General features: G+C 44.0%; 1 protein-coding gene across 2 annotated transcripts in view; it reads left to right on the plus strand.

The window, feature by feature from the left end:
* The window catches only part of KNTC1 (kinetochore associated 1), a 73976-nt gene that overhangs the window by 33659 nt on the left and 17219 nt on the right, over positions 1 to 23098 (plus strand). For both annotated transcript variants that reach the window (XM_076070486.1, XM_076070485.1), the window contains exons 37-53: positions 489 to 586; positions 1292 to 1433; positions 4081 to 4128; positions 4450 to 4637; positions 5229 to 5333; positions 6001 to 6129; positions 6882 to 6998; positions 7335 to 7444; positions 7749 to 8007; positions 9020 to 9109; positions 9759 to 9918; positions 11249 to 11307; positions 12854 to 13145; positions 18284 to 18354; positions 19359 to 19581; positions 19725 to 19840; positions 22487 to 22542. In XM_076070486.1, the coding sequence (XP_075926601.1) occupies positions 489 to 586; positions 1292 to 1433; positions 4081 to 4128; positions 4450 to 4637; positions 5229 to 5333; positions 6001 to 6129; positions 6882 to 6998; positions 7335 to 7444; positions 7749 to 8007; positions 9020 to 9109; positions 9759 to 9918; positions 11249 to 11307; positions 12854 to 13145; positions 18284 to 18354; positions 19359 to 19581; positions 19725 to 19840; positions 22487 to 22542 (2263 nt within the window). The remainder of the gene's footprint in view (positions 1 to 488; positions 587 to 1291; positions 1434 to 4080; positions 4129 to 4449; positions 4638 to 5228; positions 5334 to 6000; positions 6130 to 6881; positions 6999 to 7334; positions 7445 to 7748; positions 8008 to 9019; positions 9110 to 9758; positions 9919 to 11248; positions 11308 to 12853; positions 13146 to 18283; positions 18355 to 19358; positions 19582 to 19724; positions 19841 to 22486; positions 22543 to 23098) is intronic.

Raw genomic sequence — 23098 nt, forward strand, 5'->3', positions numbered from 1 at the left:
CGCCAGTGCTGTAAAACGCTTACGAATGTAACCGTTGAGGGCTCGATTAACCAGCTTCAATCGGGAGGAAGAAAAAAATAACACGTGGTATGCAAAGGGATGCATTGATGTTGTCAATTTAAACCGATTTTTACACTTTGAATGACACATGCATCGAATGGTACGTGAAGTAATAACATTACGTTTGATTTTAATAAATTACACACGTGCGGTAGTTAATTTATTCGTGTGTGTAGAAGAGCCCCCCCCCTCTCCAAGGATGACCTGGGACTCGTTGGTCTCACCACGGTGTTGCTCTCTGACCTCTTTCCCACAAATCACTACCCTGGTTGTCACCACCTCCCTTGTACCCTTATTGCATTGCTTTGCTTTTTTTCCCTTCCATTTTCATAAGGAGCTTGAGATGCTATTGTATTTTAACTCGTTACAAGTTGTTGCTGTTGCAATCATTACATCAATGTACCCCTGCCTGCCTCGTGTGCCCCTAGACATCCTGCTCGATTGTCTGGAGTTGAGCAAGAACACGCGCATCGCCTTGGCCATTTACGAGCAATGCCAGACTGAAGACTACGGCTTTGTGGCCAAGGTTCTGCCAACACCCTCCTCTTCAGTCTCTTTCATATGAAATCCATTCATTAACAGTCAATAGGCTGGTGAATTAACTGGGGATTTTGAGGTGGCTGGGTGGCCCCACACTGAGCTGAGATCCTGTGTTGAAGTCTGATCAGTTTCTTGTGATTTAAACAGAGTTCTCAAGTGTAGAGCATTGACGGTTTGATTCTGATCACCAATGCCTCAGCAAAAACCCCTTACATTTGGTTACGCGTGCTATCACGATTAATGATCAGTCTGGTCCAACAGAGCACTATCTCAAACGTGAGAGTCACGTTCTGTAATTGTGGCCGAACCGTGCCATAAAACCTGAGTTTAATTTCCAGCCATGACTAACATCATTGCTGAATGCTATATCAGTATCGGTCACGGGTCCCCCTTCACCAGCCCGCTTTGACCAGCTTGGTGAAGTGTTATTAAAAACAATTCCCATGACCGGCATCTGCGCACTCGTGATAACCTGGGTTTTATAACAGTTATAAATGTACTTCTTTACATCCAGTAATTGGCCATGCATTAGGACCTCCAATTAGCATGGTTGGCTACGTAGGGGTGTGAAAAAATTTCAACATACATACGTACAAGGTGATAATGCATACATACAAGGAAATAATCATATCTAAGGTAATAATGCATTTTAAATCATTTCGCTACTCGAATGTGCATGCGCACATGGCAGGACTCGGCTGGTGCGGACAAGGATCCCTACCAGGAGTGGACGTTCGAAGAGTACTTCCGTGAGGATGCCATCGTGCTCGATCCCGTGCAGACGCTCCCGGTCGTCTACGAGCTCACCGCCCTAGTTGGCCCGCGCAAACACGGTTAGTGCCGATGGCTTAACTCGGTGCTTCTCAACCGGGTGGGGGGAGGTGGTACGCGGACCCCTTGGGGATACGTGAGGTGATCTAATAAATGTGTAATTTTTTTTCTCGAGGTAAAGCCCACTGAGCTATTTAGCTCTTTTTTTAGAAGCGACCTGGCCACAAATGATAGCTCAACGAAGTGGCTTATTGTGGGGAAATTTATAACAGCCAAATATTCGAAACGCATGTTTGTAAATGTAGAGGGGAAAACCGGAATATCTGGAGAAAAATCCACGCGACCACAGGGAGAACATGCAAACTCCAAGTATATGGGCATCAGAGTCGGGATTGAGTCCACGACCTTCTGTATTCCTGGCGAGGTAGTTAACATCTCGCCACCGCTGGCGAGGTAGTTAACATCTCGCCACCGCTGTGCCCCTTTTCCAAATTATATCATACATGAGTCATTGGTGGATAATTATATAACCACGTAAGAATCTGCCAATGTAAAATAAATACGATAGACTTTAAATCCATATGGTTACCTAGAACGATGCAAAAATGCCTTTCTAAACTTATTGATCGTAGACAATGTGGTTTCTAAGAGTATCCAGCGAGTGTGAACAAATTATGTCATGCATGTAGAGCATCAGTTAAATGTGTTTTTTCGCTTGCAGTTATGAGCTAGTTATTATTCATACATTTATTTTTCAGAACCTTGTTGGGTCAAGCATGGGAGTACTCGGTTGAAACAAAATTCAACATGGGGGGTACACTGGCCAAAAAAGGTTGAGAACCACTGGCTTAACCGTAATGCCAGTCTCGCTGCACTTCTTGGCAGCTTTTGGACATTACTAATAATAAACCAATAAATCCTGTTAGCTGTACTTCCCCCTGCTACCAAATTGTGAGCTAATTTGCATTTTCATCCTTGATTGGCCAAAAATGTACGTACAATGAGGAGAAAAAGTATTTGATCCTCTGCTGATTTTGTACGTTTGCCCACTGAAAAATAAATGATCAGTCTATAATTTTAATGGTAGGTTAATTTGAACAGTGAGAGACAGAATAAATAACAACAAAATCCAGAAAAACGCATGCCAAAAATTGTATGAATTGATTTGCATTTTAATGAGGGAAATAAGTAATTTGACCCCCTCTCAATCAGAAAGATTTCTGGCTCCCAGGTGTCTTTTATACAGGTAACGAGCTGAGATTAGGAGCACACTCTTAAAGGGAGTGCTCCTAATCTCAGCTTGTTACCTTTATAAAAGACACCTGTCCACAGAAGCAATCAATCAATCAGATTCCAAACTCTCCACCATGGCCAAGACCAAAAAGCTCTCCAAGGATGCCAGGGACAAGATTGTAGACCTACACAAGGCTGGAATGGGCTACAAGACCATTGCCAAGCAGCTTGGTGAGAAGGTGACAACAGTTGGTGCGATTATTCGCATATGGAAGAAACACAAAAGAACTGTCAATCTCTTTCGGCCTGGGGCTCTATGCAAGATCTCACCTCGTGGAGTTGCAATGATCATGAGAACGTTAAGGAATCAGCCCAGAACTACAGGGAGGATCTTGTCAATGATTTCAAGGCAGCTGGGACTATAGTCACCAAGAAAACAATTGGTAACACACTTTGCCGTGAAGGACTGAAATCCTGCAGCTTCCGCAAGGTCCCCCTGCTCAAGAAAGCACATATACATGCCCGTCTGAAGTTTGCCAATAAACATCTGAATGATTCAGAGGACAACTGGGTGAAAGTGTTGCAGTCAGATGAGACCAAAATGGAGCTCTTTGGCATCAACTCAACTCACCGTGTTTGGAGGAGGAGGAATGCTGCCTATGACCCCAAGAACACCATCCCCACCGTCAAACATGAAGGTGGAAACATTATGCTTTGGGGGTGTTTTTCTGCTAAGGGGACAGGACAACTTCACCGCATCAAAGGGACGATGGACGGGGCCATGTACCGTCAAATCTTGGGTGAGAACCTCCTTCTCTCAGCCAGGGCATTGAAAATTGGTCGTGGATGGGTATTCCAGCATAACAATGACCCAAAACACACGGCCAAGGCAACAAAGGAGTGGCTCAAGAAGAAGCACATTAAGGTCCTGGAGTGGCCTAGCCTGTCTCCAGACCTTAATCCCATAGAAAATCTGTGGAGGGAGCTGAAGGTTCGAGTTGCCAAACGTCAGCCTCGAAACCTTAATGACTTGGAGAAGATCTGCAAAGAGGAGTGGGACAAAATCCCTCCTGAGATGTGTGCAAACCCGGTGGCCAACTACAAGAAACGTCTGTCCTCGGTGATTGCCAACAAGGGTTTTGCCACCAAGTACTAAGTCATGTTTTGCAGAGGGGTCAAATACTTATTTCCCTCATTAAAATGCAAATCAATTTATAACATTTTTGACATGCGTTTTTCTGGATTTTTTTGTTGTTATTCTGTCTCTCACTGTTCAAATAAACCTACCATTAAAATTATAGACTGATCATATCTTTGCCATTGGGCAAACGTACAAAATCAGCAGGGGATCAAATACTTTTTTCCCTCACTGTATTCATCTTCAAATGGTGAATGCTATGGGTATCCTGTCTCTTCCCTCCTGTCATCCTTTAAAATGACTTCGTTTTTATGGCTTGTGTTCTCGTGACATTGCAGGAAAACGGTTTCCTCTGGATTGCACGGCTCTTGCCCTGAGATCTCAAGGTATGCATAATGCTTTGTCAATCCACTGCTGGATGAGAACATTTATTTATACTTGCCTATTAAACATAATGCCAAAGAAAAGGAAAAATGCGCATGTACTTTTAAGCAAATAACTTCGACAGTCAATGATAATCCCCGTTATCTTGAAAAGCGGTAGCACAGCCTAACAGCACGGCGATAATCTTTACCTGTTTAGCCGCCACCACACATTTTTGTAAGGCTAGATTTTAAACATTTATAAAGATTCTGATTGGAAGCTAAGGCTTTGTGTCACCACCACCACTCGTGGGTTGCTCTCCCTTTTGCGGTGGGCACACGCAGGGTCATCGGGGAAGTCCGGCGCAGAAACGAGCGAGGTGATGCAGGTGTACACGCCTCTGGTGGCCCTGCTGCACAGCCTGCGTGAGGCCAGCCAGCTGCAGCTCGCCCTCATGACTGTGTTACGCCACTTTGCTGCATGCCACCAGCACATCTTCACCAACATCGTCAGCAAAGCGGTCGCCACTCGGGTAGGCGGACGTTGCTTTTATTTCAGGCCGAGGAGAATGTTGGTGGGGTAACTGGAGCGTCGGATCTGGTGATACTTGATTTCATTTTTTATAAAAAAAAAGTGTTACTTTTTACAACAATTTTACGTTGTCCTGGTTGTGCTAGTGGTGCTATGTCATGCACCGAAGTATCCATTCAAAACTGCAGAGCAGCGTGCAACCCTTCATGCATAAAAATGGCCCATGGAAGTGGGTACCAAAGATCCACCACTGAGGTTTCTTCAGATTAGCTCGAGTCCACACAGTTGAGGACAGCACTTTCCCACTTACCCTGCCACAAAGGAAAATGTTGTTGCAGTGCAGCGCAACTCTCACTGTTAAAATGTGATATCTGCATACCATATCGTAGTTGTGACTTCGAATAAAATGTATTTATCTCATGACATGATCCAGGAGCATACTTGGAATATAATTAAGAGGAAAAAAAATACACGTTGGCTTAATGTCACACATGCATCTGACCAGTAGTCACCACATTTCGCGTTGGATAAAATGTTTTTTAACATTGCAATATTTTAATTGTGTATTTATTTTCTCCATTGTTGCTTTTAGCTGCACGGCCAGCAATGGTATGACGAGCAGAAGACGCTTCTCTTCACGTTAACCAACACGGTGATGGATATTATCAAGCCGATTGCTTTGGCTCTCGTGCACAAGGTAGGCCGTTGGTATCCTCCATGGGGTTTTTAGTCACTCGTGATGGATTTGGGGTGCTTTTTTGTTGGCTTTTGGTGGAATTAAAGGCTTCCAATCGATCGATGAACCCTTTGTTTTCCTCTGGTTGAGATTACAGTGAGGCTTTTTTTGCTATCATGTTTGTAACCGTTATATTTTTTTGCATTTGAAAATTGCATAAATATGGATGGTTATTTCTTTTACAAACAGTTGTATATCTCGAGCTATACTTTCAATCTCTGAATTTTATTTTTGTAGTTATTTTAGTCTTTTATCAACAATATATATTAGAAGGGGTGGAGCGATCTTGTGCGTGTATGTCACATGCGTTGGTGTGCTGAGAGCGCTTACTCCAATTTCACGAGACCTTGCGTGTATGTATCCCGGGAGACTTATAACGTGCTGATTAAGAAGCACTCTCTATTAACAATAATCAGATGCGTGCAGCTTTGTACCGCTTTGAATTGTATTTTGAGTGGTAAACATGGAAAGGTGGGCGTGCCGTGGTGGGCCACGAGAACTGAAGTTTGAGAAACCTTGCTGGATAACATTTTTGCTGGAATGATAACGCTGCGTCCTCTGCTGCTGCTCATCTCCTTCCTCCCACCTGCCCCCATGGCCCTTCCCCCCCCCCCCCCCCTCCCGGCAGGTGTTGAATTCTCGCGCCGTGGACAAGAGCCTAGCTCTGAGCTACTGCCTCATGCTGCATCCTGATGTCGCCTTCGAGAAACTGTGGTCCCTTGTCAAAAACGCACAGCATAACTACCCCCGCATCTTGGTATGTGCTGGTGCCTAACTGCACCTTTGTTTGCGCAGTGCAACTTGCTGCTAATAAAATAAAGAATACAATTTGGGTTTATGTCTCGTCGAAATGCAACTGCATCAGAAGACGCTGTTCAGAAAAAGCCAGCATGTTTTTTTTTTATGAAGGGAGTCGTTCACAGGCAGTGGGGAATAAGGAAGGCCTTCAGCCCGGACTTAAACTGGGGCAGGGATTCGACAGCGCATGTGGGGGCAGCAGAGGAGAAATGAATTTGCCACGCACTGAGAAAATGATACCTCCCGGGGGCTTTGACAGGTATTGTTTGCTGGAGAAGAAAGTGCATGGAGGGGCAGGAGTGAGATGAGAGAGGAGGGCGTGGGAAAGCACAAGTTCATACTGGATCTTGAAGACAGAGTGCGATCTTAAATTAATTGTTAAATGCCTGCTGGTTACTCTTTCTGAAAAAAAAATATTTCTTAAGACAAGTTTAGACCATGAATCTTGACATTTCATTGAGTCACGTAGGGTATGAATTGTTACATGCCAACTCGTGGTGTATAGATGCAAAGTATTTATTGATTCATATTAATGTTGGAGGGCCACAATACATGCATCGGTTGGGGGCGGAGCAGGGAGATTGGGGGGGGGGGCTTTTACTTTAAATGCCTACTTGATACCTCTGAGCAGGTGAGAAATTATAGGAAAATGCCACTACCCTTCATAAAATGTTGATAATGATCCTTCCCCAATGCTGTTGTGTGATGCAGTCGATGGCCGTTGTTGGCGGGTGGCTGGCAGAGATGCAGAGCAGCCCCGACCAAGCCAAGCTCTTTGCACAGCTCTACACTGACGCACAGTGGGGAGTGAAGCTCAGCCGCCTCGGGGTATGTGTCCCCCCCGCCGCTGAGACAGCGCATGGCGCTTGCAGCTTTACAGGATTTGGTTTTCCCGCTGTCATGCCGTATAGCCCTACGATGTGTTTTCTGGTCGTAAGCCATGTTGTTTGTCATGATTTCCCGACGTTTCACTTTATGTACTGGGAGCTTCTCTGGGAACTGAATGTAGCTCTGGCAGAATCTATAGGAACTGCCTTCATCCAGTAATCGATTTTAAAAACGGCTATAAAGTAACGTAAAATAATTAATTGCGTGTAAAAAAAATGTAAGCTTTTTAAATGTGAAAGGAAAACCCGTTATTAAACAAAAGATTGTTGTGAACAGGTGGCATTCCACTCCGTGTTCTGCATGCCTCACACCACCAAGGGTAACCTCATTCCAGCTCTGGTGAGCTCCCCAAATCTGGACTCTGATCTTCTTCTGCAGTACTGCAGGTAAACTTCAGGCTGCACTCTTCACACGACATACTGCACGCTAGGTAAAGCACAACACATGACACGCTACATAATTTACACGACATTCCCATGCGACACAACACACAATAGCCATGCACGCTGTATACTTCACACACTGCACAATGGTATAACACCACATGCTACGCTGTGCATGGCACACCGCATACTAGACGCACATTTCCCCACATCTCCCTTACAAACAACCGTGAATTGCAGTTGCCTCAAGTGGTTGGATAAAGAGTGTGGGGTCGCGCTGAGAGCCGGGCGTGCATTTGCGTTCCAGCGAGTACAACTTGGAGAGTGATGCGGCGCTGCAGCAGTACATCGAGACGTTGCTGCTGCCACCGCCGTGCCAGTCGGGTGACCTCGTCCCGGCTGCCGCTGCGCCTCCGTTGCTTGGTGCCGACGAAGGCGGCAACGCGGCAGAGGAAGAGAGGAGGAAGGCCGAGCAGGCCCGTCGCATTGGGAAGGCCTTCGCCGTCATCCCCTGCCTCTCTAAACAGGACGACTTTGTGCTCAATCTGACGGCGAAGCTGCATAAGGCATGGAGATGAGCGGAGGTTCAGCTCTCCGCGTTTTTTGTTTCCTAGATTAAATGTGTAATCTGTCTGGTGCAGGAGTCTGCAACTAAAATAACAAGAAGAGACATTTTTTTTCCAAATTCGGTAAACAACTCAATATTTAAAGAGCCGCAATGCATGTGAATACGAAGTGGTCCTGAATAAATAACGTCACGAAGCAATCCTTAAGGAGCCACATGTGGCTCCGGAGCTGCAGGTTGCCGACTCCTGATCTAGTCACATCCCCATAACTGAGGGTTCATGCCCACGACAGATACTTTCCACCTTTTGCGATCTTCATTCTCTCTCTTCTCCTCTACCTCACGAAACAAGCCTACAACACCTGGTTATCCCAGATAGCCGCCCACCTAAGGACTAAACTGGCTCAGGCCTCCTTCGATTTTGGTCACATAGTGATTTGGTTGTTGGTGAGATGTTATTTTTTTGCTGGGTTTGGTGGCCAAAACTGTAGGTCAACTAAGTGGATCATGCACGGATAGGAACACTGCATGTTCCCATACATTCTGTAAAAGTTTTTTTATAGAATTGTGGAAAACACTATTATTGGAATGTTTTTGTGTGTAATATTGCTAACAAGCCTGCAACCATCAACTCACTGGTTTAATCACGGATGGCTGATACCCAGATTCAAAAGCAGGATCCTCAGCGGTGCTAATTCCTGAGCAACCCGGCCACTTCAGCTCATTGCATCATAGTGTTTATGTAAAATATATTATTAGAAGCGTTCAAAAGGTCTCTTAAAACTAAAACATATATCAAAGCTTATGTTTGTATTCAAACGCTGTTATAATACTGAATCAGAAAAGTCCTCAATAGCAACATTTTTACCTTCTGCTAAAAGCTTTAGTTCAGGATTCAGCCGTTTTTCCCACAATTGTATTTCACTGTAGGTTGCTAATGGCCCGACCGGGGTCAAATTCTCGCTCGTATGTAATCTTTCATCCCATTTCGTTCCCCCTTTTGCCTCCGACAGTTGAGTCCATATGACTACAACGGCATCGAAGTGATTCTCAAGGCCATGCAGGTCGCAAATTCCGACATTATGCACATAAACGTGGAACAGGTACGTGGGACTGATGTATATATATGTGCGTGCATGTATATTGAACTTCTTTCGTGTCGTACGTAGCCATCCGTGTTAATCGGAGATGCAAGTTCGTCCTATGGTCATCTAAAGTGGTTTAGAATTACTTGCGGAAATAAAACATGCCCCACAAAATAACATTAATTTATAATGACGTTATTGCTGCACCTATGTCTCTCGTTAAAAAAAAAATCCTTGCCGTCATCATGAACAAGTACAAACACTGCTTTATTATTTGAAAAATAATATATTAACGTTCCAGCCAGGTTGGTTTAGTTATAATATTAATCTCTCAATAAGCGATTATGAGTTTGTTTCCAATTTGGAGGCCTATCATCCCTTGGGTTATTCTGTGGCTATGTTCTCCACGATCGTGTGTGACATTCTCTGCTGGCTAAAACCTGCCAACGGGGGCCCCAGAACATATCACATTTAATTCCAGACTATGACCATTCATAGCAGACTAATATAAATAGATTATTGCCTGTAGATGGAGGGTGGTATTATGCAATGCAATTCCTCAAAAAGCCCACCTCATGACTCCAGCAATGACAATCTTGTTGCATCTCTCACCCTCACCTCTTCTCCACCAAACCCTGGCACCACCACTGTTCCTGGCAAAATGCAGGCCCTGGAGCTGCTGAGGCACCTAAACTCCTACCGCCGGATCTCACCTCCCGGGAAGCTTGAGGAGCAGGGCTGGACCCTGCAGATAGCACCACTCGCCGCCACACGCCTGCCCTTCCACCTGCTGCCCTTCAACCCACAGAACTTCTGGACGGTCATCAGTAAGGATGTTGCCATCAAGGCTTCTCAGAATTCTGGAGGCTGCCCGTTGGTGTTGGACTTTTATTCATGGATTATTGTGCTGGTGGGATCTTCATGAAAAATACCGTGCTGGTGGCTCAGAGGTCACTCAAGTGGCTGGGGGTAGCTCAGAGGTCAGACCACAGAGCTGGCACCCCAGAGATCCTATGTTTGCATCTGGGTTTTAGCCACCACTGATACAAAAAATAAAACTGGGTTCTCAGGTGTAATGAGTGGTCTCAGTCGGATCACCAATGACTGCACAAAAAAAACCCATCCACGTGAAATTAGGAACCGGCACTTAATTTGGCTACCTTTCAGCTCTGAGAATTAAAAATATTGGTTTCGCTGTGATACGATGGACATTAATCTCAGTGGCTTGGCGGGAACGCGTTGCCCTCTACCGTGTGGAACAAGTCACTTGATTGGATCTCAGAGTTGGCTTTATGATATCTGCTTCCGACAGCTGTTCTCTAACACAAAGGGTCCAATTGCTCTGATAGATTTAAAAGGTTTCTTTGTTTCATAACATTACACTGACGGCACAATAAGGATAAAATTGAGGGAAAGACATAAATGCTGCATGAATACATTTATTGGGAAATCCTAGTAAGTTTTAGACAACACAGACATGTATAATAAGCACACAACTTCTGCAAATGCAAATACTATCATTTCCTGAAGAAGTGCATTATGGTCCTTTTGTCTTAGGTCGCAAAATTTGAGCAAATGTGATTGATAGCTACAGTGATATAGTGATTTAAAGCTTTCGTGACTGCAGGGATTCATATTCTTGGTTCTTTCGGTAAAGTCACGTAGAAGGGAAACAGTGCAATTTTTATTGTTTTATATTTTTATTATTTTATTGTTTCCCTTCTATGTGACTTTACCGAAAGAACCAAGAATATATAGTGATATAGTGCTTTATAAGTGGTCACAGATTAAACCTTATTAGGACTCATCAGAACAGTGTACTCACCAGTGCTCACTGCTACAAAGTCTGCCTCTGGAAACGATATACAGTACGTAGGCCCAACTTTCATTAGCTTGGCTAATGCCATAAGCTGTATAAAAACTAAATTTGGTTTCACATGGAGAAATGCACTTCTCGTCTGTTCATTAAATATTCACAATGGACTTCGTGCCTGTTCATTATACATTGGTTATCTTTCATTGCAAATGTAACGCCACAACATTGGCCATCGTGCTACGACTGTCAAATAATGGTAATATTTCTGCCAAGATTTATGGGGCGCTGTAAGCGAGGGGTGGAGGGGAAAAGCGACACCGTGTTTTGATTTACAATTGCAGCTCCAGAGCTGAGCGAGGACACACTCCCCACCCTCGTGCTCATTGCCAAGCTCCTGAAGGTCAGTTCATTCTCTGTCATCAGAACACGGAGCCATGCATCGCTTCCAACAGAGACCATGCTGCGCGCTCGTTACACCGCATCAGCGTTGATACAAGTTCTTGGTGACTTGTGCTGTGAACCTACCGTTTGATTACATTAGCCCAGGGTTCAGCAACCTGCGGCTCCAGAGCCGCATGCGGCTCTTTAAGAACTGCTTCGTGACGTTATTTATCAAGGACCGTCTCGTATTCGCATGTATTGTGGCTCTTGCTTTTTTTTTAACCAAATTAAAAAAGAATGGCCCTTTTGTTATTTTGGCTGCCAACCCCCTGCATTAGCCCAATAATTTTCTGGAAAGCCGTTATCCCCGTTATTGTGGTAACATGTAGCTCATTGGCAGAGCAAGACGCTCGCAATTGAAGGGATGAGAGTTCAAATTCTGGTTTGAAGGTTCTCAGTCCACCATCTCTCTGGGGTCTATCAAATGAGTCCCATGGTGGGAAGGTCAGCAGTGGTTGTCTTATGGAAAGACTGGCACCCACTATGGGAAATTGGATTTATATCCACTGACTCGGGGTTGTAAACAGGAGTTGATCACTACTTTAGTGCTCATTTGGGTAGGAAATAACTTAGACTTTTATGTATGTAGTAAATAGTTGTGAACATGTATGTTTTAGGACACACGAGCTTGTAAACTGTATCCTACTTGAATTTTCGAGAACTGCTTTGCTTTGCAATGCACATGTAACGCTAAATAATAAAAAAAATCTGTTCTCACATCCGCGATCCATACTTTGAAACCTACATGTAAAATATGATTATTTACGATTATTCTTGCAAATAATTGTGCAACTGTTCCAGTTAGTTTAGTTGAACGAATGAGACGGAACAAGGCAGACATCTCAAGGCAGAATACAAACTGGATAACAGAAATTATTCTTGAATTAAATCATGGGCCCACACATTGCCACAATCGATTTGCTTGGTTTGGGATCAATCGTTGCATGTCTCATTTACAAACACTGCCCTGTGACTGGAATTTACATTACAAACCAACATTGTGGGTAATTTGACGCTGTCCGCCCTCAAACATTACAAACCAACGTTGTGGGTAATTTGACGCTCTTAACAGCAGGACTGCTGCTCTGAACTTTTCCTTTTTTTGCTTGTATTCTTCAGTTGTAAAGTCAGTGTTACGACAGTGGTAAAGCATCCGCAGCCTCTTACTACACACCGGCTGCCAACAGAGACCCTAACATTTTTACATTGGACATTGAAAAACTAAATCTGGCATGGATTCTACCACTGCATAGTTTTTTTGTGGTTGTGCTATCTCGCTCTCTGTTCTGTTTTTGTGTTGTACCGCGTGTTGTTCGGCATGTCCAACTTTTTACTGCACGTGCTGAGCTTCGGCAATTATTTTTTCAGATTTACACACAGCGCAACCCACAAACGAATTCGAGTTGGCAAGGATTCTGTTTCTGATGCTAAGCGGTCACTAATGCTCGAAAGACTCACCGATTGATCTTAAAGTTTTTTTACGTGCGCGATGCTGCGTGAACCAGATGCCGATGGACAAACTCTACCTGTCCACCATCAAACACGTCTTTGAGAAGTCCCTCAAACCCAAGATCCTGCACCGTTCGTTGGAGAGGACGAATGCCACCGCTGCCGCCATTGCCAGGGCACAAGCCACTAGGGTGGCACCTTATAGAACTTCTGCTTCCTCCTCCTGCCTAACGATCGACAAAGAGGCGATGGACACCGTGCAGAAGCTGTACTCCTATGTGCTCGCGATCCAGAACCCTGAGTGGGCTAACGCCATTGCCTCGTGCATCGCCCATGAGCTACCATCAGGTGCATTTCCTCCTGTGCCCCTGCCCTTTGCTCTGCCCAATAAGTGTAAACTGCGCGTTATAGGAAGAAAAAAATACTAAAGTAAGGTCTGTGACTAGTTGGCTGCCTTGCAGATGGCAATAACGAAGTCTTCTATCATTTAAATGTACAGCCATTTTTGACAATCCACAGCTGGATGAAGGCTTCTCCATGCTGAGATATTCATAGGGATTATTGTACCATACTTTACCATGCTTGTTAGTTGGTGAGGGTGTTGGGGGGGCCCAGGAACGGTTCAGATATCACTCACCACTAATGTTAGCTGTGGCTGGGGAAAATGAACGTTGCTTCATTGTGCAGTGTGTACTAACCACTCTGCCACTGCTCCGCCAAACAAATGGAACACTGGATAAAATGAAAGTAATAAAATTATATCAGGCAATGTGATTTTTTTATGCAATTTAAAATGTCAGTATAAATGCTAAACACATTTTAAAATGAGTTATAGTTCTACTATAAGATGACCTGGAAGATTGCATGCGGGGTCTAAGTTTTCTTGTGTTAACACACCCATAAATTATTTAATATTCAAATTACAAGGCGATGTCATGTTAATATTTTGTTTCGACTAACAGATCGTACAAACACTGGACCAAATGATACATGGCTAACGAGAAGCAGTAATGCCTTGTTAGTGCTGAAATGATTAAATTGACTAAATAGATTCCGAATAAATTAACGTGATTAATCACTCATTACATTTTGATTTAAAGCTTTCGTGACTGCAGTAATTCATATTCTTAGTTTTTTCGGTAAAGTCACGTTGAAGAGAAACAACAAAATAACAAAATATATATAAAACAATAAAAAATTCTCACGACGTTTCGACCATAACTCAAACGGTCATCATCAGGTGTGTCGGTTTGCATAAATTTATTTTGAAAACGGCATATTTATTTATATATTAAAAAATAACGTTTGCGTCACGCGCAACGATGGCAGTTTGCCAGGACTAGTCCATCTATTTTTTGAAAAGAGGAGGGGGGAGACGAAATTTGTTTTTATGTATGCTGTCTGAAAGGCACTGTAAGCGTGAACAATCAATCAAGAACTGAAATGATTTATCAAATCTTTCCAATGATTGCTAAGATAGAATCCATCTTCTCGGTTGAAATTGTCTCTGTGTTTGTATATGTGGATAGCCTCATGAACGAATCTCTCATGGAAGCCAGATGGCTTACAAAGAACCTCCGTCTTGGAAAAGTCAATGGCATGTGAGCCTACTGAATTAGAACAATGATCTGCTACGGCCGAGGTGTTGGTCCTACCGTGTTTAAGGTCTGCTTTATGTTCACGAATGCGGTCCGAGATATGGCGTTTGGTTTCTCCAATGTAACTACTACCACAGAGGCAACTTAGTTTGTAGACACCAGGGTATTGTATGTCCGGAATCACATCTTTTACAGACGGAACCAGATCACGGATTTTATGTAATGTGTTGAAACGGACCTGGATCTTGTGTTTATTCAAGATTTTGGAGATCTTTTTTGTGATCCCAGCAATGTAGGGTAAAGTGATGGTTTTGAAAGGCTCCTCAAGAGGGTTCTTCTTCATGGTTTGAGTGATAGCTTTGCGGATTGTATAGTCGGAGTAACCATTAGCCCTAAGAGCTTGGTGTACGTGCTTGAGTTCACTGCTTATGTGTTCCTGGTCGGATATGCATTGGGCTCTATGATACAGAGTCTTGATGAGAGAATTCTTCTGTGATGGATGGTGGTGGGAATCCGGTTTCAGATAAGCATCCGTATGGGTAGCTTTCCTGTAGACAGAGTGGCTCATTGAACCATCAGGTCTCTTTTTAATTAGGACATCCAAAAAAGGTATCTTGCCATCTATTTCGACTTCCATGGTAAATCTGATGGCTGGGTGTATGGAATTGATGTGGTCGAAGAATTTGTCTAGAGCAGGCCGGCCATGTGGCCAGATGACAAAAGTGTCATCCACGTACCTCTTCCATAAGGTTGGGCGCAGAGTGGCAGTCTGGATGGCGTCAGTCTCAAATTTCTCCATGAAAATGTTAGCTATAACTGGAGAAAGGGGGGAGCCCATTGGGGTGCCCTCAGTTTGTTTGTAGAAAGTTCCATTCCAAGTGAAGTATGTATTGGTTAAACAGTGTCTCACCAGGGGGGGTACCTCAGTGTTTAGTCCTTGATGAACCAAGTCTTCAATGATTGCAATGGTGTCAGGTACAGGAACCTTGGTGAATAAGGAAACTACATCAAAACTGACAAGCAGGTCGTCTGGGGACAGGGAAATACCCTTGATTGTTGATACCAGGTGAGTAGAATTTTGTACCGCAGAGGTGGTCTTTCCAGTGAAAGGACGCAGGATTTCAGACAAAAAACGAGCTAGTTTGTAGGTGGGGGAGCTGATAGTAGAGACTATGGGACGAAGAGGTGTATCAACTTTATGTATTTTTGGTAAGCCGTATAATCTTGGTGGCCTGGCAGCAGAAGGTTTCAACGAAAACTGATTCAACCGCATTAATTGATCAATCTAAACAGTTTTCGTTGAAACCTTCTGCTGCCAGGCCACCAAGATTATACGGCTTACCAAAAATACATAAAGTTGATACACCTCTTCGTCCCATAGTCTCTACTATCAGCTCCCCCACCTACAAACTAGCTCGTTTTTTGTCTGAAATCCTGCGTCCTTTCACTGGAAAGACCACCTCTGCGGTACAAAATTCTACTCACCTGGTATCAACAATCAAGGGTATTTCCCTGTCCCCAGACGACCTGCTTGTCAGTTTTGATGTAGTTTCCTTATTCACCAAGGTTCCTGTACCTGACACCATTGCAATCATTGAAGACTTGGTTCATCAAGGACTAAACACTGAGGTACCCCCCCTGGTGAGACACTGTTTAACCAATACATACTTCACTTGGAATGGAACTTTCTACAAACAAACTGAGGGCACCCCAATGGGCTCCCCCCTTTCTCCAGTTATAGCTAACATTTTCATGGAGAAATTTGAGACTGACGCCATCCAGACTGCCACTCTGCGCCCAACCTTATGGAAGAGGTACGTGGATGACACTTTTGTCATCTGGCCACATGGCCGGCCTGCTCTAGACAAATTCTTCGACCACATCAATTCCATACACCCAGCCATCAGATTTACCATGGAAGTCGAAATAGATGGCAAGATACCTTTTTTGGATGTCCTAATTAAAAAGAGACCTGATGGTTCAATGAGCCACTCTGTCTACAGGAAAGCTACCCATACGGATGCTTATCTGAAACCGGATTCCCACCACCATCCATCACAGAAGAATTCTCTCATCAAGACTCTGTATCATAGAGCCCAATGCATATCCGACCAGGAACACATAAGCAGTGAACTCAAGCACGTACACCAAGCTCTTAGGGCTAATGGTTACTCCGACTATACAATCCGCAAAGCTATCACTCAAACCATGAAGAAGAACCCTCTTGAGGAGCCTTTCAAAACCATCACTTTACCCTACATTGCTGGGATCACAAAAAAGATCTCCAAAATCTTGAATAAACACAAGATCCAGGTCCGTTTCAACACATTACATAAAATCCGTGATCTGGTTCCGTCTGTAAAAGATGTGATTCCGGACATACAATACCCTGGTGTCTACAAACTAAGTTGCCTCTGTGGTAGTAGTTACATTGGAGAAACCAAACGCCATATCTCGGACCGCATTCGTGAACATAAAGCAGACCTTAAACACGGTAGGACCAACACCTCGGCCGTAGCAGATCATTGTTCTAATTCAGTAGGCTCACATGCCATTGACTTTTCCAAGACGGAGGTTCTTTGTAAGCCATCTGGCTTCCATGAGAGATTCGTTCATGAGGCTATCCACATATACAAACACAGAGACAATTTCAACCGAGAAGATGGATTCTATCTTAGCAATCATTGGAAAGATTTGATAAATCATTTCAGTTCTTGATTGATTGTTCACGCTTACAGTGCCTTTCAGACAGCATACATAAAAACAAATTTCGTCTCCCCCCTCCTCTTTTCAAAAAATAGATGGACTAGTCCTGGCAAACTGCCATCGTTGCGCGTGACGCAAACGTTATTTTTTAATATATAAATAAATATGCCGTTTTCAAAATAAATTTATGCAAACCGACACACCTGATGATGACCGTTTGAGTTATGGTCGAAACGTCGTGAGAATTTTTTATTGTTTTATATATATTTTGTTATTTTGTTGTTTCTCTTCAACGTGACTTTACCGAAAAAACTAAGAACACTCATTACATGTTTTTATTTTATTTCGAATCTGCTTGCGGCCTCGATGTGGGAGACTCGCCGCAGAGCGAGGCGCCTGCGCATGACGCGGTGATGACCACGTGATGATGGTGACATCGTCAGTCCTCCCACTACGTCGACCTCGTGCCGTTACTTATTTGTGAAAAAAGTTTTATTGGGCATAACCAGTCGGCTTTAATCAATGAATTACTATATCCCTAGCTGCACATTTGGGGAACAATTGATGAGCACAATCCATACATGTATTTTATCAAGTAAAAAAAAAATAGCTGCAATGTATTTTACATTTTTTGCAGTGGGATATGCAGTCCTCATTAAATCTTTATATGATCTGCACTCTGGTAAAAAAAACATTGCTGACAAAGGATAAGTTGTCATGGTGGAATTCAGGGTAATTTTAAAGCCACGGCTTGCAAACCACAATTTGACAGTGCATTGGTGTAATGTAAATAAAACGTTAAGTGTGAGTCTGCGCATTGGACATTCCGTGCTTAAACCCTTTGTGCACTACAGCCCTTCTGCTAATCCACTGTTTGTCGACGGCCTCCCCATGCCTTGTTAGTTGTCGTTTTTTTTTTGCCATACTTTACCACACTGGGCAGTGCAGGCTCAGGCGGTGGGGGCCCAACGACTGGTTCGGATATATCACTCGCCACTGATGTTAGCCGTGACCGGAAATAGAAATTAGATTGCAGCACACCAATCGTTGCAACACCACTCCAGTCAAAACTCTTTTAAACCCCTTGTAATTAAACACTTGAGAGCGTCACCAATATGGAGGGTGGAATCGTGAAGGGGATGAAATGAATAAACCGTGGATGCTTGTGGTTGGTTTCTACAGGTCCGGAGAAGGTTCACGTTCTCAACCTGTGCATCATACTGGCTCGGCGCTGGCTGAGCAGCATACCAAAGGTAAACTCCCTGAAATTTGTCTCACTCCTAGGACCCACCCAGTCCAGGTAAAATGTTCAGCCATTTATCAGTCCACTGCTGGATGGAGGTCTCGGCCAGCTGTATCAGTTATGGCTGTGGTTTTACCGTACTGCACCATGCTAGTCGGGTGTGGGTATGTGAAGATGGGTGAACCAGAATTGGGTTAGATATCACTCGCCATTGATATTAGCTATGGCTGGGATTCGATCTTATGTAGCCAGGTTCAAACAACCAATCATTGCAAGATTTATAAAGCAATATTCAGGGTTTTTGAAATTTTCAAAGCAACCCTGGTACATATTAAAATGTTAGGCTGCTACAAAATGGGAACAACTGGTCTGAAACCTACACAAGCGCAAGAGCACAATTCACATTTAAAGCGTATTGGATGAAAGTCCGCTGTAATAATACTTTTACGTTATATAGCGTAATTCATGCAAACAGCATCCCACAATGCTGTAATGGTTGGTCACAATGTTTTAGAGTGTGCCACTTTAAAAAATGTCTGACTTGATAGAAGGCCATTTTAAAACCAAATCCTGATCCTCTGACCACACACAGTTTGCAGTACGTTGTGTAATAGGAGTCCCTGTTTGGTTGTGAACTATTGTTGTAAAAATCATCTTGCTTTTCATCATAATATAGTGTAGCCCATCATCAATCACAACCACTACATTTTTTAGAATCATTGATAAACTGTCCATAGCTTAGTGCATCATTGCTGTCCCCTCCCCAATCACCTGTCAATATTATTATCATCACCTCCATCATGTTCTTGAATATAACTGGTAAACCGATCATGATATGGCAATTCATTCGTAACCTCCCCGAAGACTTCGTTTTTTTAAATCAATCATGTTTTTTTAGAATCGGTGATCAATAGATCATGACTTAGTAAATCATTGCTACAATCCTTTCCAGGCACTCGTTATGCAATCATCATGATAAAAAGCATTAATACATTCACCCAACTGTGTTCCCAGGGCGAGGAGGGCAAAAATGATACGGCAAATGCATGCAAGCTGCTGGAAAAGATGACCCTGCAATATCGGCGCACGGCCACGGAGAACTGCCTGAATAACCACGGCTTGTCTTCACGCAACACCCTATCCATGCTCTCCACGCCCGCCAAGCTCATCGTCTGCCTCTATGACCACGCCAGCATCCTTGAGCGTGCCGCGAACCCCATGCTCGGCGACTACCCTGGTGCGTTTTGGCTTGTCGTCCCGTGCCTTGTTTTGGATGGCAATTTAATTGGAGTGCCTGTTTGTCCGCAGCAACAAGGCGCTTCTGAGAGAAAGAAAAAAAAACGTGTTTAATTTAAAAAGCAATGCTGTACACGCTCGCAGATATACACGCGGCAGTGAACGAGATCGGAGAGGTGAACAAGACGGACGTACGGAAAATTCGCGTGATGCTGCTGCAGCAGTGGCTGAACCCGCCCAGCGATGCATCTGAACAGTGGGTAAGTGGCATGTGCATTGGCATTGCAGTTATATTCCAATTACGCCTTTTGGTATCATATGGTCATGGAATTAAGAACTTCCTCTTCAGGACTATGTTCGAGAACGGGCCGTGGATGATGACATCCCATAACTCCTTCTGATGCCACTGAAATGTCCTTATTTCCACACTGAGTGGTGCACTTTCTCATGACTTGCAAAGAGTGGTAAATTCATGTCGACAAAACTAAATTGCAGTTTTAAATTCTCAGAGCCAAAAGAATCCAGATTGAATGTGATTGTTTTCCTGTATAGTCGTTGGTGACCTGGGCTGAGACCCGGTTTAAACTCAGGTTTCAGATTTGAACACACACTCCGTGGTGCCATCTCAGCGCTTTGATACAGCGCCCCCTGAGCCACCCAGCTACCTCTTGGCAGACACTCTAGAAGGTTTCCGCTTCAGCAGTCTCTTTTTTGTCACTTCTTTTCAGCTGTGCAGATGAATAATTGGTTTGCCCGGTGCCTGTCTGCTGAATATGCCCTCATATCCCGTGCTAAATTGACTCCTAGATGAAGTCTCCAAAGCACGTCACCTTATTTTTTGGGTCTTTCGGTAAAGTCACGTAGATAGCTTCACAAGTATGTGGACCAGAGTTAACTTGGAGAGATCTTCGTAGGTAGTTACGTGATATCTGCTCCTGTGTGCTGTTCTCTAACTCGGAGGGTTAGCACTGCTCGGCAAGAGATCTGCATGAATTAATTTTCTCGTGACATGACTGATAGCACAATCGAGATAAAGTACAAAGCTTCTATTTTCAGTGAACGAAAGACTTTGAGCCCCCCGCAGAAGCTGGTTCGCACTTTATTAAAATGTGTTCGACACACGTGCACACGCCTGCGTACGTACACAGCAGCGCAACAACGTACGCACAACGATAAACATGCAGCACAAAAGGCTATTGTGTGCCATGCAAGCTGCAGCGACGATCAATTTTTAATCTTGCCACCGCACTGTAGAGGCCGATGGGTGACGGTGAGAAACGTGTTTGAATACGCAACCAGTGTCACATAAATCAGACTTTGTGGGAAGCACAGATTTGACGTTATTGGAAATTTTGTTTCTCGGAGTAATAATAAACGGCAGCTCTGTGGATCCTTGTTTAATGCGCACAGTGGCAACTTTTATAACAATGATGCACATTTGTCAGCAGTTTGTGAGGTGCATCAGCAACACTAGACTTCATCCGCACGATCCAATATGCAGATGAAGGAGTTGCAACCACGGTAAAGCCATATTGCCAAATTTCAGCGAATATTTTGGTCTCGGTGCAGATACTGATGGCTACACAGCAAATAAAGTATAAGATTGCATATTAATAAAGATGCTGTGACAGCTTTCTCAAGAGGAAATCATCACGTGCCTGTCATAGTCCAGCACCTAATTTTAAACATACTCCACATGAATTGCAAAGTGCATGAAGAGAATATTTGTTTTACTCCCCTTTTAAATGGTTATTCAACTGTCCCACGTAACGCTATCTGCGTTAATAGAGCCGATTGAAATCTCGGCGTGTGTGTGTAGGGAGCATTGGTGTTGCTGTTAGCGCGCTGCGCTACGAACCCAACAATCTGAGTTTGATTCCCGCTCATGGCCAACACCAGTGACGATTATCTGAACAATGGGCCTCCCCTAGGTCGACTCAGCCTTAAATAAGTACCTGGTGCCATGTTAAACATCGCCACTGGGGAGACAAAGGTGGCCGGGCGTGGTGTTGGCCACCCACGATGTTGTGTGCCGTTTCGGCCATCATAGGTGCTCGCTAACAGCACTTGCCACAATAGTCTGTTTAGCCTATATTGGCGATCTTTGTCTTTGTGTGCACATGTTCCACGTGATGCAGACAGCGTTAATTTCACGTGGGACGTGTTTAAAAATTAGGCTTGTGCAGCGTGGAATGAGTTCATTTGTAATGAATGGGAGTAAATTGGTAAACGCGGAAAGACGTAACGTGGTGGGTCGCGAGGACTGGAGTTTGGGAAACCATGGCTTAAGAGAACGTGGCAATAAAGCATTGTAGATGTAATTGGACAGCGGAGGTTACAATGGGGTGGGGTGGCACATGTGAGGCAGGCATTGAGGTGGCACCCAGAGGTCGATGACCAAGGGGAAGACGTAAAAACCAGATGGTGGAATATTTTGCGGGTTCGATCCCGACCCCAACGCCTGCGTATTTGGAGTTTGCGTGTCTCTCTCTCCCCGTGTTCGTGTGGATTTTTCTTCAGGTCCTCCGGTTTTTCCCTCCACGTTTAGAATCAACATGCTTTTAGAGTATTTGGCTGCTATAAATTTCCACGTGATTAGCCACTTTAGTCGAGCTATCATTTGTGGCCATGTCGCTTATGAAAAAGAGCTGCATAGCTCAGTGGGCCTTGCCTGGTAAAAAAAAATAAAAAATACAAGGGTCAGACCAGGAGTTCAGAGGTTAACTGCAATTGCTACGGTGTCTCGCACAGGGAAGGCGAAGTGTGGTGGCATCAACAGCATTGGCCTTAAATTGCTAAATTAAACCTTGCTTTGAATTGTAGTTACCAACGATCTTATTGAAAGATAAAATTAACCGTGATCCCTCGGCCAGTTACTTTAAGGACATGGGTTTTTATTTGCACAGGGACTGGACGGTGGGGTGCAATCATCTGATCTTCATACAGACAGCAGCCTGGCAAAGTGAGTACCTGCATAAAAAGAAAGAAGAATCGTGCAATGTTGATAAAATAATTAAACATTTCAACTAGTTTGCCAAGATGCTTGCATGCGTGCTGTACACACACACACAGCCTCTCTCCACGCCTTGTGGGTCCGGGTGAGTATTTGGTCATACATCACCGTGCAGGTTAATGAAGTCATAGAGTATAGATATGGTAGCAAAGAAGTATGGTACAACAATTGATAGGGTTTTTTTGTATGCACTGCCCTCTGCTACTGCCCACCACGTAGCCCTACAGCCTACAACAGCCTCTTGTGGATGGTGATCACCCATCCAAGCATGATGCAGGCTCGAACCTGCTGGGCTTCTGAGATTTGACGATATAGGGCGCATTCTGTATGATCTCGTCTGTGCATACGAGTAACAAAACATGTCAGACAAGCCAATGTTGAGTAGACATTTCCCCCCTCAATATTTGGTCAAAATTCAGGGCAGTGATTCGATGCATGTCGCGTGAACATAATACATTTTAATAAATACATCCGCTACTTTCTTAGTGTTCAGCTTACTTAAATG

The sequence above is a fragment of the Petromyzon marinus genome, chromosome 29 (genome assembly GCF_048934315.1).
Source record: "Petromyzon marinus isolate PM22_M1 ecotype Great Lakes invasive population chromosome 29, UKy_Petmar_22M1.pri1.0, whole genome shotgun sequence".
Lineage (NCBI taxonomy): Eukaryota > Metazoa > Chordata > Hyperoartia > Petromyzontiformes > Petromyzontidae > Petromyzon > Petromyzon marinus.